This window comes from Asparagus officinalis, chromosome 3 (genome assembly GCF_001876935.1).
Source record: "Asparagus officinalis chromosome 3, Aspof.V1, whole genome shotgun sequence".
NCBI classification, from domain to species: Eukaryota; Viridiplantae; Streptophyta; class Magnoliopsida; order Asparagales; family Asparagaceae; genus Asparagus; species Asparagus officinalis.
The window spans coordinates 7,928,115-7,944,492 of NC_033796.1; the positions used below are offsets into that span (position 1 = coordinate 7,928,115).

At 40.5% G+C, this 16,378-nt stretch overlaps 1 protein-coding gene across 1 annotated transcript; it reads right to left on the reverse strand.

The window, feature by feature from the left end:
* LOC109832057 (protein FAR1-RELATED SEQUENCE 5-like) lies at window positions 12,493-15,460 on the reverse strand. The gene is made up of 2 exons (XM_020399506.1): window positions 15,135-15,460; window positions 12,493-15,038 (listed from the first exon to the last, which is right to left on the reverse strand). The coding sequence occupies exons 1-2, from the start codon at window positions 15,192-15,194 to the stop codon at window positions 12,777-12,779; spliced, it is 2,322 nt and encodes a 773-aa protein (XP_020255095.1). The 5' UTR covers window positions 15,195-15,460; the 3' UTR covers window positions 12,493-12,776.

Sequence of the window (16,378 nt, forward strand, 5' to 3'; positions counted from 1 at the left end):
GGAGTACAAACTTTGATGTTAGTTCTATTTGAGTTAATGTTAGTTGTTGGTTATAGTGAGTATGTTAGCACTCGTTAATTCAATGTTAGTTCTAGCCCTTCTCGCGTTAGTTCTACTTCGTGCTGGCGTTAGTTCCAGCCCAAGTGTTTGTTGTGGTGGCCATGTTAGCCCTATATCACTTATTGCTAGTTCTAGCTGTCATCCTGTTAGTTCTAGTTCATCTAAAGTTAGTTCTAATTCGTGCTGGCGTTAGTTCCGTCACGAGTGTTTCTTCTGGTTGCCATGTTATCCCTAGCTCACTCCTATTCAATTCTAGCTCACTTCTTGTTAGTTCTAGCCGTCCTCCTGTTAGTTCTAGCTCTTCTCGCGTCAGTTCTATTCGTGCTGGCGTTAGTTCGAGCCCAAGTGTTTGTTGTGGTGGCCATGTTAGCCCTATATCACTTATTGATAGTTCTAGCTGTCATCCTGTTAGTTCTAGTTCATCTAAAGTTAGTTCTACTTCGTGTTGGCGTTAGTTCCGTCACAAATGTCAGTTCTGGCTGCCATGTTATCCCTAGCTCATTTCTTGTTAGTTCTAGCGCTCTTCCTGTTAGTTCTAGTCCATCTCGTGTTAGTTCTACTACGAGATGGGCGTTAGTTCTAAGGGGTTAAGAACATTTGATTTTCTTTCAAGTGGGGGGAAAGGAAGCATCGTTTTTCCAAAGTATCGGATTTTAAAAACAAACGTAAAATAGTGTCGAGGAGTGTGCAGCGGAGACATCATGTAACGAGGCCCCTTGTATTCTCCCCCACGTGGATAAGCTCTAAATACACACAGTATTTGCGACGAGGCCCCAACGTATAGGATTTTATAAAAAGTGCCCGGAAAGTTACGAACTTGCCCATCTGAAAGGACTAACATGGGTTACTGCGCCCCCTCCCTACTCAAGTACCCTTTCTCGCCGATTCGAAGGGAAAAGATGGTTCATCTGGGATTGGCAACACGGAGGAAGCCACTCAAACCCTCTTGGTCATGCAAAGGCAGGCAGTCGAAGCGCGAGACCGGGAAAGAAAAACGGCAGAGGTTGGACGTACCAGCGAACCGTCCCCAAAAAAGCAATATGTGCTAGGTTATATAATATTTTGTGACCTGACGTAATTTGCCCTAATTTCAGTTCATCCTAAACAGTGATAGGTTCAAGCACAGCCCATGTTGGTTCTAGTTTGAGTCAATGTTAGTTATAGATTGAGTTCATGTTAGTTTTATAACAGCCCGCGTTAGTTCTATTAGATGACGTTAGTGTTAGGTCTAATTTCAGTGGGCGTTAGTTCTAATTTAACTTGAAAATTTTATTTCTTTACAGGAAAAAGCTTGCTTATACTGAATCAGTTGAATCAATAAGGCTAAATGCCAATTTTGGGGCGTATTGGGAATTCATAAAGCGGATTGCCCCGAAGATGCGCTAGTGGCACAGGGATGCGTACCGTGGCTCTATATTTGAGCACTATATTTTATTTGGGCCTCCTGCGCTTGATCGCCCCTTACTGGAACTGCTGCTGAGCTATTATGATGAAGCCAATGACAAATTTTCTATCCCTGATTCAAAGACTAGTGGGGTGAAAAGAGTTAAATTTGATATACAATGGGTCCACAACCATACATATTTCCCAGTTGATGGAGAAGTCCCAAGTATCAATCGGGACTCAAAAAACAGAATCTGGGTGCAATACTTCGCTCCTCTTTTCAAGACTGAAGAGGGGAAGAAGTTAAAAAAAGGAACAAAGACCCATCGCAGTTACCTCGAAGGGCAACTGGAGAGGCTTGTGGAATCTACAGAACAGCAGGATATCCAAGACTTTGTTCTGCTGCAAATTCTGTACCAATGCTCTATGATATGGTGCCCCAGATGCGGGGAGGGTATCCCTAGACCTATACTCAGGTACCTGGATAGCATTGAGAGGGTCAATGGAGTTGCATGGGCCCAATTAATTTATTCAGAAATTATCAGGGGCATTGGGGTTGCTTTGAAGGGCAAGAAGAAGCCAGGGGTGACATATGTCCCAGGTTGCATGACACTATTGTGTGTAAGTTCCATGTTTTACTCACTCAGCAAATATTTTTGTTCTGATTTATGTCATGTGAGTTCTAATATATGGCCATGTTAGTTCTAACTTATTTCATGTTAGTTCTAATTGGGGTCATGTTGGTTCTATCTGTGGACATAAGTTAGAACTAACAGAGATCATGTTAGTTCCAATTTATGCCATGTGAGTTCTAACTTTTAGCATGTTAGTTCTAGCTGCACCCATATTTTATTTACTTCGCTAATCATTTTAGTTCTAATTTATGTCTTGCTAGTTCTAATTTGAGTGCTTAATGTATTTGTTACAGCTTTGGTACTACGAGATGACCGGCATAAAGAAATATGCCTACGTCGACTACTCCAAACCTCCAATGACATATTGGGCTTCAGCGGATGTGAAAGTCTCATCTCTGAGGGTGAGGACAATAACATTAAAGGCTAAGACAGCTTTAATAGCTTTTGTCCATAGGCCTATTGTGGAAGTAGGGCCTGCTCCTTCAAATATATGTGCACTTCCCGCGGTACCGAGGGGCGAAGGAGTGCATCATAAGCCTAAGGCAAAGAGGAAGGCGAATGAGGAGGAAACGAGGAAGAACTTATCAATAGGCTATGTAAGTACAATGTTAAGTCTAACTTATTTCACGTTAAATGTAAACAACATCCATGTTAGTTCTAATCCTATTTTATAATATAATCTCCAAACCATCTCAGATCATTGCAAAGCATATTGACGATTCCATTGATGATGAAGAGGTGGAGAATCTACCCATTGAGCAGCAGCTTGCTTTTTGGAGAAATTCTGCTAAATGTCTCAAACGAATACTATCTGCCACAAAGCAGAGCAAGAGTACATATTGTAAAGAATTTATGATTGAGATCAACAGGCTAAACACAATAGTTCAAAAGCTTGGAAGCCATGATGAGATTATAGACCCGGTGGTGCTAAAGGCAAATATCAAACAGAAAATTGTGGATAGGAGGAAGTTGAAGACACGGGTAACTGAGGAGGAACAGCATGGCAAATCAAGCAGAGCACATAAGGAAGGCGCCACCATGCAAGAAGCTGTACATAAGAATGTTGAAGAGGTTGCTGAGGAGCCTGTTGATGATTTTGTTGTACATGGGTGCGATGTTGATTTGGGGGTCACCACAATGGAAGGCAAAGTTGTGGATGAAGCCCCCGAGAATAAAGATGAGGAGAGTGTAGATAGAGAAGATATTATTGTAGATAATAAGATTGAGGAGGATGTAGATAAGGTGGATGAAAATGTAGATAGGGAAGTGGAGAATGCAGATAGGGTAAAGGAGCATGTTGATAACGAAGAGGGGATTGTACATAAAAAGAAGGAGATTGTTGGTAGAGAAGGGGAGAATGTAGAGAGTAGGGCTGAGGAGATTGTACATAAAGGGGAGGAGCCTGTTGATATGGGAGAGGAGCATGTTGGTGGAGAAGGGGGGATGTACATAGCAATGCTGAGGAGGATGTAGATAATGTGGATGAAAATGTAGATAGGGAAGTGGAGAATGCAGATATGGTAAAGGAGCATGTTGATAACGAAGAGGGGATTGTACATAAAAAGGAGGAGATTGTATCCCCTGAAGACGAGCATGTTGGTAGAGAAGGGGAGAATGTAGAGAGTAGGACTGAGGAGATTGTACATAAAGGGGAGGAGCCTGTTGATATGGGAGAGGAGCATGTTGGTGGAGAAGGGGGGATGTAGATAGCAATGCTGAGGAGGATGTAGATACTTCACACTAGGTGGACAATATTATAGAAGATCTGTCAAGGAGTGTGCAATCAGAGACAGATGAAGCAGCTCCACCAAGGAATAAGCCCACGGCAGGTAGTCCACCGCCAAAAAGGGTAAGCAAGAGATCTAAATGGAAGAGAACCCCTTACACAGAGGGAAAAGGAAAGAAAAAGCAAAAAGAAATGATAGATCTCATATCAAGTCCTGAATATGTACATACAGAGAAGAAAGTTTCCCATTTTTACCCCGGCAACCAATATCCCACTTGGGATGCGTTGAGGTTGAAGCCAATGTCAGCGGAGGAGAAAGTTTTATTGGACGAACTAAATAAAGAGGTTTCAAACCCTGATTTTTTTGACATCCGCATAATAAATAGTTCTGGTGCCTTTGTACATAATTTTAGGATATCATCTACAGTATCAGCCAGACTCGATACGGCTGAAAATAATTGTCTAACCAAATTTTGCTCCCAAAAGATTCACAGGTAAGTTTCAATTGACCATTTACATGCTAGTTCGTCCCATTGTTAGTCCTAATTCATGTTTTGTTATGCTTTTCAGGAGATATGATGTCATAAGAACAGCCAACAGCAGTATAAACAGAGAAGAGCTGTTGTATTTGCTTCGTGGTGGCCGGCTTGATGACAAGGTTAGTTTATACATGCTTAATAATTGATAATGTCTTTCGCGTATTGTATTTTAATGTTTCATTGATGTTACAGATGGAAGAGACATTGTTGGAAACGCTTCAGCAAGAGGCATATGACAAAAAATTTGGAGTCGTCTCAGTGCTCTTTCTTGTAAGTACATGTCAGTTCTCAATTAACGTGTTAGTTCTATCATGAGTCATGTTAGTTCTAGTTCGCTCAATGTTAGTTCTACCATGTGTCATGTTAGTTCTACCGTTAGTCATGTTAATTCTATTTGGCACCTTGTAAGTTCTGGTTTATATCATGTTTGTTCCATCATCCATCGTGCGTAATCCTGAATTCTCCCCTTTTAAGTTCAACCCATACATTACTTTGTTTGCAGCACTCACTCTATGGCGTCGGGACGGAACAGTACGAGCTATTTTTGAACTATATTGAAAAATATACCGCTGTCCGTATACAACACCTGTTGATCCCCTTGGTCAGGAACGATCACTGGCATCTTGTTCTGGTTGACCTGAAAGAAAAGATCGTCTACCACTACAGTTCAGCTGGCCACGAAACTTGGATGGAGCCTGTTAATAAAATCATAAACTTTTTTGATGAACAGCATGTTGATTTTGTTGAGGCAAATGTTCGCAGAGTATTTAAATACCGAGCCATCAAATGCGAGCAACAAAGAGGGCGGTTAGTTCATGGCCCTAAATTGTGTTAGTATTCGATATAACGAAAATGTCTAATTTATCATTTTATGTTGCAGCTTTGACTGTGGTGTGTTCGTCTACCTCTATATCAGAGCAATAATTGGAGGTCGCTCGACATTGTTGGTTAATCCACCTGGCGATATCCCTGAAGCTATGCGTGCAAGACTTGCCGCTCACTTATTGATAGCTGGTTGTGAGCAGCGACATAAAGACTGCTCAGCGTATAGTGATGAATGACATGTTTATACAAATACAATAATGTAATATTATTTAATTGAAAATGCATATTATCAGATGTATTATTAGCTCTAACTTCGTGTCGGTTCTAAAAGAGTACTTGGTTCATCTAATTGAAATTGTGTTCGGGTTAGCTCTTTTCTTGTTAGCTCTAGTGGAGCGTTAGATGAACTAGAACTAACAGGATGACAGCTAGAACTAATAATAAGTGATACAGAGCTAACATGGCCACCAAAACAAACACTTGGCGTCGAACTAACGCCAGCACGAATTAGAACTAACTCGAGAAGGGCTAGAACTAACAGGAGGACGGCTAGAACTAACAAGAAGTGAGCTAGAACTGACTAGGAGTGAGCTAGGGATAACATGGCAGCCAGAACTGACAACTAACGCCAGCACGACTTAGAACTAACTTATATACAGTCAGTTACGAACCGTATCATGTTAGTTCTACTCCATCTCGTGTTAGATTTAGTTGTTTTCGTGATAGTTCTAATTGAAACTCCTGCAAAAAAGTTGTTTTACTTGAAATTCGAGGAACAAAACGAAGTAAAATTTTTTGAGTTCATAAGAAACATATTATTCAATCAGTATTTACTCAAGTTGAAAGTAAAAAAGGAAATATTCAACATGAAAATACTTACAACATTAGTTCTTATTGTTTTAATGTTAGTAGGCATTTATATGCAGGCAGTCCTAGATTTAAAATGTTAGTTCTAACCGCAGCCCGCACTATTTCTATCGCCCATGCTGGTTATAGATGCTACGTTAGTTCTAATTGATTCAATGTTAGTTCTAGTTTACTTACAGTCAGTTCTAATTTGGCTAGCGCTCTATTTGAGTAAGTGTTAGTTCTAGATGTTACATCATTTATATGTTCGCTGCTTTCCAAGACATGTCTATCACCCCAACAGTTCACATCATATATCCGCGTCTTTCCAGTTCAGGAAAGGGTGTTAAAATAGTATTTTTCTCGATATTCGAGCTTTGTCCTTTTCCACCAGCACAGGCGCCTCTCTAAATCCCTCATCCCCAAACGAATACCTAAGTCCAGCGTCGTCAATCTCTGTCATAAACCATCACAGATGGCTATGGATGGCACCTGTACACACTGCCATGGGTCAGGGCATACCTCTCGAGATTGTCATCACTGTATTACTTCTCGTGCCCCTCCAAGGATGCTTACCGTCCCTGCCAACACCGCCAGCATCATCCTACATCTCTCCGCTTTCGCAATCTTCAATCTTAGGTCAGGCCATCCATCCGTCCAGGAGCTCAGAGAGATGCTGGCTTTTCGCTTCAATCGTAGTTCATGGCCCTATCAAATCAAAGAAGCGTCAGGAAAGAGCTTCATGGTGCAGTTTCCATCCGTCGCCCTTCTTACCCAAGCCACAGAGCTCGGCCTGGTAGATGGGGGCACCTTTACGGGCAGATTCCACCGATGGAAGGAGGATCTCAGGCTTTCAACGGTTCCCCAACCTTTTCCAGTATGGATCCGCCTATTCCACCTCCCATACCATCTCTGGGATTTTGACTTTCTGCAATCTCTGCTCGATGGTATCAGTGAATGCATCATGAGCTCTTGTGGTGACATAACACATGATAACTTCAAAGAATTGAAAGTGCTTCTGAAGATTAGGGATTTATCTGATGTCCTAAAGAGGATTGGTTTTCGTTACATCTCCCCAGTTGACGAGATCCTAAGGGAAGGCCACGCCGTCACGCAGGTACTCGGCAGGGGGGATTTGGAGAGGACTGAGGGATCCACTCGCATAAGCTTAGAGGACCCGCGTGCGCAGCCTTTTAATACTGACCCAGAGTTACAGGAGGTTAGTTGGGACGGCAGGCACATGACTGTTGAGAGAGACCAATGGTTGCTGTTCCTCCAGAACCAAGGGGTCGGGGGATCCAATTTGCCGAGGGCTCTCCCCACCGCCAATGCTCCTCATCCAGATAACCCCACCGGCTCGCACAGTGGATCAACGAAACCCACCTAACCCTATGGTGTTAGTTCTACTGTGTAATTGTTAGTTCTAACAGTGTAATTGTTAGTTCTAGCGGCTCCCGTATTAGTTCTAGCTATTCTCGTGTTAGTTCTACTTCTAGCTAGCGTTAGATCTAGTATAAATGTTGGTTCCAATGCCTATGTTAGTTATAGCGGCTCTCGTGTTAGTTCTATATGTTCTCTTGTTAGTTCTACCTCCAGCTAACGTAAGTTCTACTATAAATGCGGGTTCTTTTGCCTATGTTACTTATAGCTGAGATATTGTTTGTTCTACCTGGTAGATGGGGTCAACCATCAAAACATTATCTCCGGAAGGATTGTCAATTGGGATCCAATCTGAAACACATGTGGCCGTCGATAACGACGACCGTTGATAACTGCGGGCCACAATCTATATTGTCATTGGGAAGCGCTGCAAATAAATAACATAAACAAAACAAATAATCATGAACTAAATCAATAGAAACATCAACAAATAACATAACACAAATAAGAAAAAATTACTAACGACTGTTTGTGTTAGAACTAGCATGAAATTCATCTGAACTAACAAGAAATCAATTAGAACTAACATGAAATCGATTAGAAATAGCAGATTTGATCTAAAATGGAATTTGTCCTAGAACTAGCAGTAAATCGATTTCATGTTAGGGCATGTTCGGTTGTTTTCCGCAAAAAAAAAGAAACCAGCAATGTACCACGAAAACAAATTCCCATCATTTCAATGTGTTTTCTCAAATTTGAAGTATTATGTTCGTTTCAACATGGAAATCAAGGGATTGAAATCAAATTTTACATTTATTGTGTTCGTTTCAACTCTTTGCAATAAAGAAATGTATTGTCCTTTGTCACATTTCTTGCATTTCCCCTGTTCGTATTGCACAACCTCAAATATAGGAAACCAGCTCAGCAAGTTCAAGCGGTGAGCTTGCCTCCCCAAAAAACCAACTGAAACCAGCAACGGTAAAAATTGTGCAACGGTAAAAAAACCACAACTCAAAACAGTGCACGCCAGGTTCTTTGCTAACAGCAAGATTTTTCCAACGGAAACAATTTACCCCACCCCTGCACTTATATAGTTGGGATCAAATCCATCCTCCTCAACATATTCTCTCATAAAATTGCAAGAAAGCTGGGCAAAAATACTTGAGCATAGATGCAATTAAAGCTGCGACATGGAAACAAGCCAAGACTCTCATGAATTAGCTGCAGAGGTAACGTGGTACTGTAACATACCGACACCACTAAAGCTTTGCAAAACAGGAGTAAACAAGGGCAAATACTTTTGGGGCTGCGCCAACTATCCAAATAGGCAATGCCAGTATTTCAGGTGGGCAGAAGAGCATCATGATAACAACCAGCGTAAGGTAAATTTTGAATGTCCCTCTCCTCAATCAGTTTCCCAAGTTAAAGATATGGAAACCAAGCACTTGCGAAGAGAATTAAAGCTTGCAAACCAACAAGTTGTTTACTTGAAGAAATGTATTGTTGTTTTAGGAATATTTAGTATTTCCCTTGTTGTCATAAACATTGTAATCTGCTGTTTGAAAATGTAATGCAAAAGTTTGAGAAGAATGCAGGGACTCATGTGTAAAGTCTGAGTTAAAATACAAAACTGAACAGATTGAGATGAAAATGATGCAGCAAATCCCACCATGCATATAGGTAACAAAAACTTCTGTGATTAAACCAACAACACAAACTGCACTTTTCATATGCCAGAAACTCCCAAAGTGAGAACAAGAGGAATCACAAGCAATAGGTATCTGAAATCAAACATGATAGCAATGAAAGCATGACAAGCAAAGATATATATTTCAAAGTGTTAATAATCCAATTCAACAGCTTTATATTAAAAGCTTAAGAGTATTATATTCCAATGGTGAGAATGATAAATAAAGTTTGACAAATCGAGTTAGTTCTAGTTGTCCTACTGTTAGTTCTAGAACAACTTGAGTTAGTTCTACTTCAAGCTGGCGTTATTTCTAGCACAAGTGTTTGTTCTGTGGCACATGTTAAATAGTATTGACTACAAATAGGTTAGAACTAACAAGATATCGTTTAGACCTAACAAATTTGACCTCGCATAGAGTTGTAGTAGAATTCACAATGATTAGAGCTAACATGCGATCTCGTGTTTGTTCTGCTGGGCCATGTTATCCCTAGCAGAGTAAGTGTTAGTTCTAGCTGTCCACCTGTTAGTTCTATCCCCTATCGAGTTAGTTCTAGTTGTCCTACTGTTAGTTCTAGAACATCTCGAGTTAGTTCTATTCTAGTTATCCACCTGTTAGTTCTATCCCCTATCGAGTTAGTTCTAGTTGTCCTACTGTTAGTTCTGGAACATCTCGAGTTAGTTCTACTTCAAGCTGGTGTTATTTCTAGCACAAGTGTTTATTCTGTGGCCCATGTTAGGCCTATCTCAGTCATTGTTAGTTCTATATGTCTTCCTGTTAGTTCAAGCACATCTCGAGTTAGTTCTACTTCGTGCCACGTTATTTTTAGCACAAGTGTTTGTACTCGAGATGGCCATGTTATCCCTAGCTCACTTCTAGTTAGTTCTAGCTGCCCTCCTGTTAGTTCAAGCCCATATCCTGTTAGTTCTACTTCGTGCTGACGTTATTTCTAGCCCAAGTGTTTGTTCTGTTATGTCATGATATCCATAACTCACTCCTTGTTAGTTCTAGCTGTCATCTTGTTAGTTCTAGCACATATAGAGTTAGTTCTATTACGTTGCTTAAATATTGTACCCACTTAATCAAGCCTTGTACCTACTTGTAAAAACTTTTATACCCACTTAATCAAGTTTGGTACCCACTTAATCAAGTTTGGTACCCATTTATTCAAGTTTTGTACCCACTTAACCATGTTTTGTACCTCAATATACTGGAATCAAATTTTGTACACACTTATTCAAGTTTTGTACCCATTTATACACGTTCTGTACCTACTTAGGCACCGTTTTGTACCTATTTATACACGTTTTGTACCCAATTAATCAAGCCTTGTACCTACTTGTAAAAACTTTTGTACCCACTTAATCAAGTTTTGTACCCACTTAATCAAGTTTGGTACCCATTTATTCAAGTTTTGTACCCACTTAACCATGTTTTGTACCTCATTATTCTGCTGCAAATTTTGTACCCACTTATTCAAGTTTTGTACCCATTTATACACGTTTTGTACCTACTTAGGCACCCTTTTATACCTCTTTGCTCTGGATTCAAATATATACACGTTTTGTACCTACTTAGGCACCGTTTTGTACCCATTTATACACGTTTTGTACCCAATTAATCAAGCCTTGTACCTACTTGTAAAAACTTTTGTACCCACTTAATCAAGTTTTGTACCCATTTATTCAAGTTTTGTACCCACTTAACCATGTTTTGTACCTCATTATTCTGGAATCAAAATTTTGTACACACTTATTCAAGTTTTGTACCCATTTATACACGTTCTAGTTGTCCTACTGTTAGTTCTGGAACATCTCGAGTTAGTTCTACTTCAAGTTGGCGTTATTTCTAGCACAAGTGTTTGTTCTGTGGCCCATGTTAGGCCTATCTCAGTCATTGTTAGTTCTATATGTCTTCCTGTTAGTTCAAGCACATCTCGAGTTAGTTCTACTTCGTGCCACGTTATTTTTAGCACAAGTGTTTGTACTCGAGATGGCCATGTTATCCCTAGCTCACTCCTAGTTAGTTCTAGATGCCCTCCTGTTAGTTCAAGCCCATCTCCTGTTAGTTCTACTTCGTGCTGGCGTTATTTCTAGCCCAAGTGTTTGTTCTGTTATGTCATGATATCCCTAGCTCACTCCTTGTTATATCTAGCTGTCCTCTTGTTAGTTCTATCACATACAGAGTTAGTTCTATTACGTTGCTTAAATATTGTACCCACTTAATCAAGCCTTGTACCTACTTGTAAAAACTTTTATACCCACTTAATCAAGTTTGGTACCCACTTAATCAAGTTTGGTACCCATTTATTCAAGTTTTGTACCCACTTAACCATGTTTTGTACCTCATTATTCTGGAATCAAAATTTTGTACACACTTATTCAAGTTTTGTACCCATTTATACACGTTCTAGTTGTCCTACTGTTAGTTCTGGAACATCTCGAGTTAGTTCTACTTCAAGCTGGCATTATTTCTAGCACAAGTGTTTGTTCTGTGGCTCATGTTAGGCCTATCTCAGTCATTGTTAGTTCTATATGTCTTCCTGTTAGTTCAAGACATCTCGAGTTAGTTCTACTTCGTGCACACGATATTTTTAGCACAAGTGTTTGTACTCGAGATGGCCATGTTATCCCTAGCTCACTCCTAGTTAGTTCTAGATGCCCTCCTGTTAGTTCAAGCCCATCTCCTGTTAGTTCTACTTCGTGCTGACGTTATTTCTAGCCCAAGTGTTTGTTCTGTTATGTCATGATATCCCTAGCTCACTCCTTGTTATATCTAGCTGTCCTCTTGTTAGTTCTATCACATACAGAGTTAGTTCTATTACGTTGCTTAAATATTGTACCCACTTAATCAAGCCTTGTACCTACTTGTAAAAACTTTTGTACACACTTAATCAAGTTTTGTACCCACTTAATCAAGTTTGGTACCCATTTATTCAAGTTTTGTACCCACTTAACCATGTTTTGTACCTCATTATTCTGGAATCAAAATTTTGTACACACTTATTCAAGTTTTGTACCCATTTATACACGTTTTGTACCCAATTAATCAAGCCTTGTACCTACTTGTAAAAACTTTTGTACACACTTAATCAAGTTTTGTACCCACTTAATCAAGTTTGGTACCCATTTATTCAAGTTTTGTACCCACTTAACCATGTTTTGTACCTCATTATTCTGCTGCAAATTTTGTACCCACTTATTCAAGTTTTGTACCCATTTATACACGTTTTGTACCTACTTAGGCACCCTTTTGTACCTCTTTGCTCTGGATTCAAATATTGTACCCACTTAATCAAGCTTTGTACCCACTTAATCAAGCTTTGTACCTAATAATGCCATGATTTTATTTTTGTACCCACTTATTCAAGTTTAGTACCCACTAATTGCTCGTTTTGTACCCACTTAATACTGTTTTGTTCCTCATTGTTCTGGGGGAAAAAATTAATTCAAATTATCATCCATACATGATTAATCCATACAACCACATTATCATCCATACATACATAAATCTTAAGGGAAAAGTGAATAAATCAAATTGTGAACATTCAACCGAAACACATGCTTTGTTTTGGCCCTCCGTAAACTTTGTTTTGGCGATGCCGTTAACTTTCTCGACCTCCACGAGCAACATTTTTGTTCTACAAAAAAAATTGCAACTTTATCATGACAAATGCAAAGACATTGAAAAAATATTAAATCAAGATTAAGTATAATACCTTAGCTAAAGGACAACTCGTTATATAATGTCCTTTTCCCTTACAAAACCCACAAAATCTTTGTTTTTTTATACTCTTTTCTTGTGCTATCTCCACTCCCGACTTAATTCTAGTAGCATGTGCTGGTCGTCCCTTCGTGGCAACAGGCTTATCTGGATCACGAATAGTGATTTGAGTTGCTTCCTCTATAGAGATGGGTATGGATGAAGTAGGCATCTTATTGCTGGCATTGCTCTCATTTCCATTGTCGTTATGTTCCTTCTCAATCTTGGAATTCTCAACTTCTTCAAAAAATGAGTCTAAAAAAGCACTAAACTTATCATGAAGTGTACTTGAAGTCAATGTATCTTCTAGTGCCTTGTTACATCTACTCCTAAGGGCCCAATGTTTAATGATAGATAGTTGGTCTTCACTATTTGTAATGCAATTTCTAACAACTCCGCAACCAACATGTCTTGCTTTAATTGTCCATCGTTGCATGATATATCTTGATGGAATTTCTAATACTTGCTTCTTTACTAAAATGTGCAAGCTATGTTTGCATAATATACCTTCCATCTCAAATCTCGCACAAGAGCACTTAATTCTTTTTTCTTTGGATGTATCGAAAACAACATGATGCTTTACTATCTTCTTGCTTTCAGCCTCGCTATCTATATTCCAAACGGCATAAGTAGCACTTGCGCCGTCCTTCGACAACTTTTCATGAAGCATGGAGTAACTATCCTTGAGTTCTTTCTGAAAGATAGTAAACAGATTCTTCGTATAATTCTCCCGAGCTTGTTTTTCAATGGGATGTTCAATTATCAATGTAGGAACTGAGTTTGTGGACTTAAAATCTTGCTCAAGTTCAGCGGCTCGGCGAGCTCTGACAGCATTATCATACTGCTTAACAAAATCATGTAACTCGGTATTTACATTCACAAAATGATCAAAAAAAGCATTAATTCCCTCACTCCGCTGAGTAGATGTCATTCCTGCAGTAAAAGTGTCTTTAAGATACACTGGAGCCCAATGATCTCGATGATTGTATAAATTTACTAACCAACTCCTTTTATCTGCACCATATTTGTCCCTCATTTCTTCCCAACGCTTTTCAAATTTTTCTTCCGATTTACTCCAATACCATTTGTTATACTTTACACCAACATCCTCACCATAATCATTATGCATTGATTGAAGATTTTGTAAGGCATTCCTACGAAGGTGCCAAGAACAAAAGCGATGGCGAGTTTTAGGAAAAACTTTGTGAATAGCACCACACATAGCTTTATCTTGATCAGTGATGATTGTTACTGGTGCTATACCCGACATACATTTTAACCATTGGCTAAATAACCATATAAACGTCTCCTCCGTTTCATCGGCCAGTAACGCACACCCAAATAGAGTAGACTGTCGATGATGGTTAACGCCCGTAAATGGTGCAAACGGCAATTTTAAATTGTTCGTTCTATATGTAACATCAAAGCAAACAACATCTCCAAATTGCAAGTAAGAAGTCCTCGACCTACCATCCATCCAAAAAACACTTCTCATCGTCCCATCATTTTCTAAATCAAGTGCGAAGTAAAATTGAGGATCAGATACCTTTTTCTCTTGAAATTGACGAACTATGTTCACGCACTCATGGCCGACGTTGTTTCTTCGTTTAAGTCTAAGTTGTGCTTGGCATTCTTGTTGAGTGAGAGAGCCTTGTTCATTGCCATGAGCAACGTCTACAACCTTACAAATGGCAGAAGGCCGTAAACCTTGATTGTCAAGAGTATCTATCAACCTTTTTGTCGATTGAGCTCGATGAAGTGTCCGATGTGAGTAGTGCTTCTTTACCCGAGTTGGGGTGGTTAATGGATGACCATTATGCTTACTGTTTAACTTTCGGACCACCCATTTTTCAGTGCTTCTATCAAGTCCAATAACCATCCTTGCGTTGCATCCACATCTTGTATCGAACTTTCGAATTACATTCCGACCATCTTCTCTTTTATCTTTTAAAGATTTAAAGCCTTCTTTGTCACATACAAATATTCTAGATAGGATTGCATCTTTCTTTCTCGACCAAGCTGTGTGACCCTTGCGAACACCAAATCCCTTAAGTCTGGCGTATGCATTGTAGAAATTATAAGCTTCCTCATGAGTAGAGAACTCCATTCCGATATATGGATCAACGCTGTTTAAATTATCTTCACCATTTTCAACGCCCATAAGCTCATCACCATTCTCCTCATGCTCGGATGCCTATAAAAATAGAGAAACAAAACTCATGCTAAAAGACAACTATTTTGGTATATGTCATTAGTTAGTAGTACACTATAAACAATAAGATATTATCACCTGAGGGGGAAGCCATGTTGTAGATAGTAGATCATGGTCCTGGCTTTTATCTTCTTCCATTGTTGCCTCACGTGAGAGAATTGGTGGAGTGTCTATACAAGCTATCAAATTATCACATATAAGAAGTTCAAAATCGCTCAAAAAACGTCATCAAGTTGATCTTTCAATTTCACTAAACAATTTCTAAACGATAGTTTAAACCAAATTTAAAGTTTATATCCAATTTAACAATACATGGCAAAAATAGCTCTAAATTATCCGGCTCGTAGCCATAGAGTGAGTGCTGCAAACCAAGTAATGTATGAGCTGAAATTAAAAGGAAGAAGATAGATCCAAGGAATATGCATGAGGGAAGATAGAACCATCATGAAATCCACTAGATCTAACAGGAACGCCAACTAGAACTAACATGCCTCGTAATAGAACTAACATCATCTCCATTAGAGCTAACATGCATCCCGGTAGCATTAACATGCATTTCAGTTAAAACTAACACGTTAATTTAGAGCTAGCTAACATGCATTTCAGTTAGAACTAACACGTTAATTTAGACCTGATGCCTTACCTCGGTGGAGGCGAGCTCGACAGCGGCGAAGTGCGATGAGCCGGCGGCAACACTGAGCGGGGACGGCAAGCGCAGGCTGCGGCGATTTCGTGAGGTGGAGAGGAGGGGGGAGGTGATGGCGAGGATGACGTCGAGGGCTTGATCGATCTCCGGAGGCGGCGATGAACCTGAGGGCTGAGCTCGAATGCCGTCGGAGGCGTGGCTGATGACGAGGGGTGAGCTCGATGGCGAGGACGAGTAGACGGCGATGACCCGGCGGCGACGCTCAGCTGCGGTGATCTCGGGCGCTGGAGAGGAGGAGGGGAGGTGATGGCTAGGGCAAGGGGACGGCGGCGACGCTGATCGGGGACGTCGAGACACAGGCCGAGCTTGGGCGCCGGCGCTTTCGGGCGGTGGTGAGGGGGAGGAGGTCGGTGATGGCGACCGAATGCGCGATCTTGAGCCGGCGGCGACGCTGATCGGGGGCGGCGAGCTCCGGCGGCGATTTCGGGCGCTGGAGAGGAGGAGGCGGGAGGTGATGGCGCGATCTGGGCGGGAGAGATGAGAGAGGGGTAGGGATTTTGGGGGGATGGGATTTTCAACGAAGGGCTCAGATCTCTCTGAGGGGTTTTGAATAAACGGCCCAGATCGCGCATCCTCAGATGACAGCCTACGGAGTCACCGCAGATTCACTTGACCC

What these genes read in the sequence shown, in the direction of transcription:
- LOC109832057 (XM_020399506.1), bottom strand. Translation starts at nt 15,194, where the DNA reads ATGGAAGAAGATAAAAGCCAGGACCATGATCTACTATCTACAACATGG. An exon ending in CAACATGGCTTCCCCCTCAG is followed by an intron (nt 15,039 to 15,134) that starts GTGATAATATCT and finishes CTATTTTTATAG; the next exon opens with GCATCCGAGCATGAGGAGAA.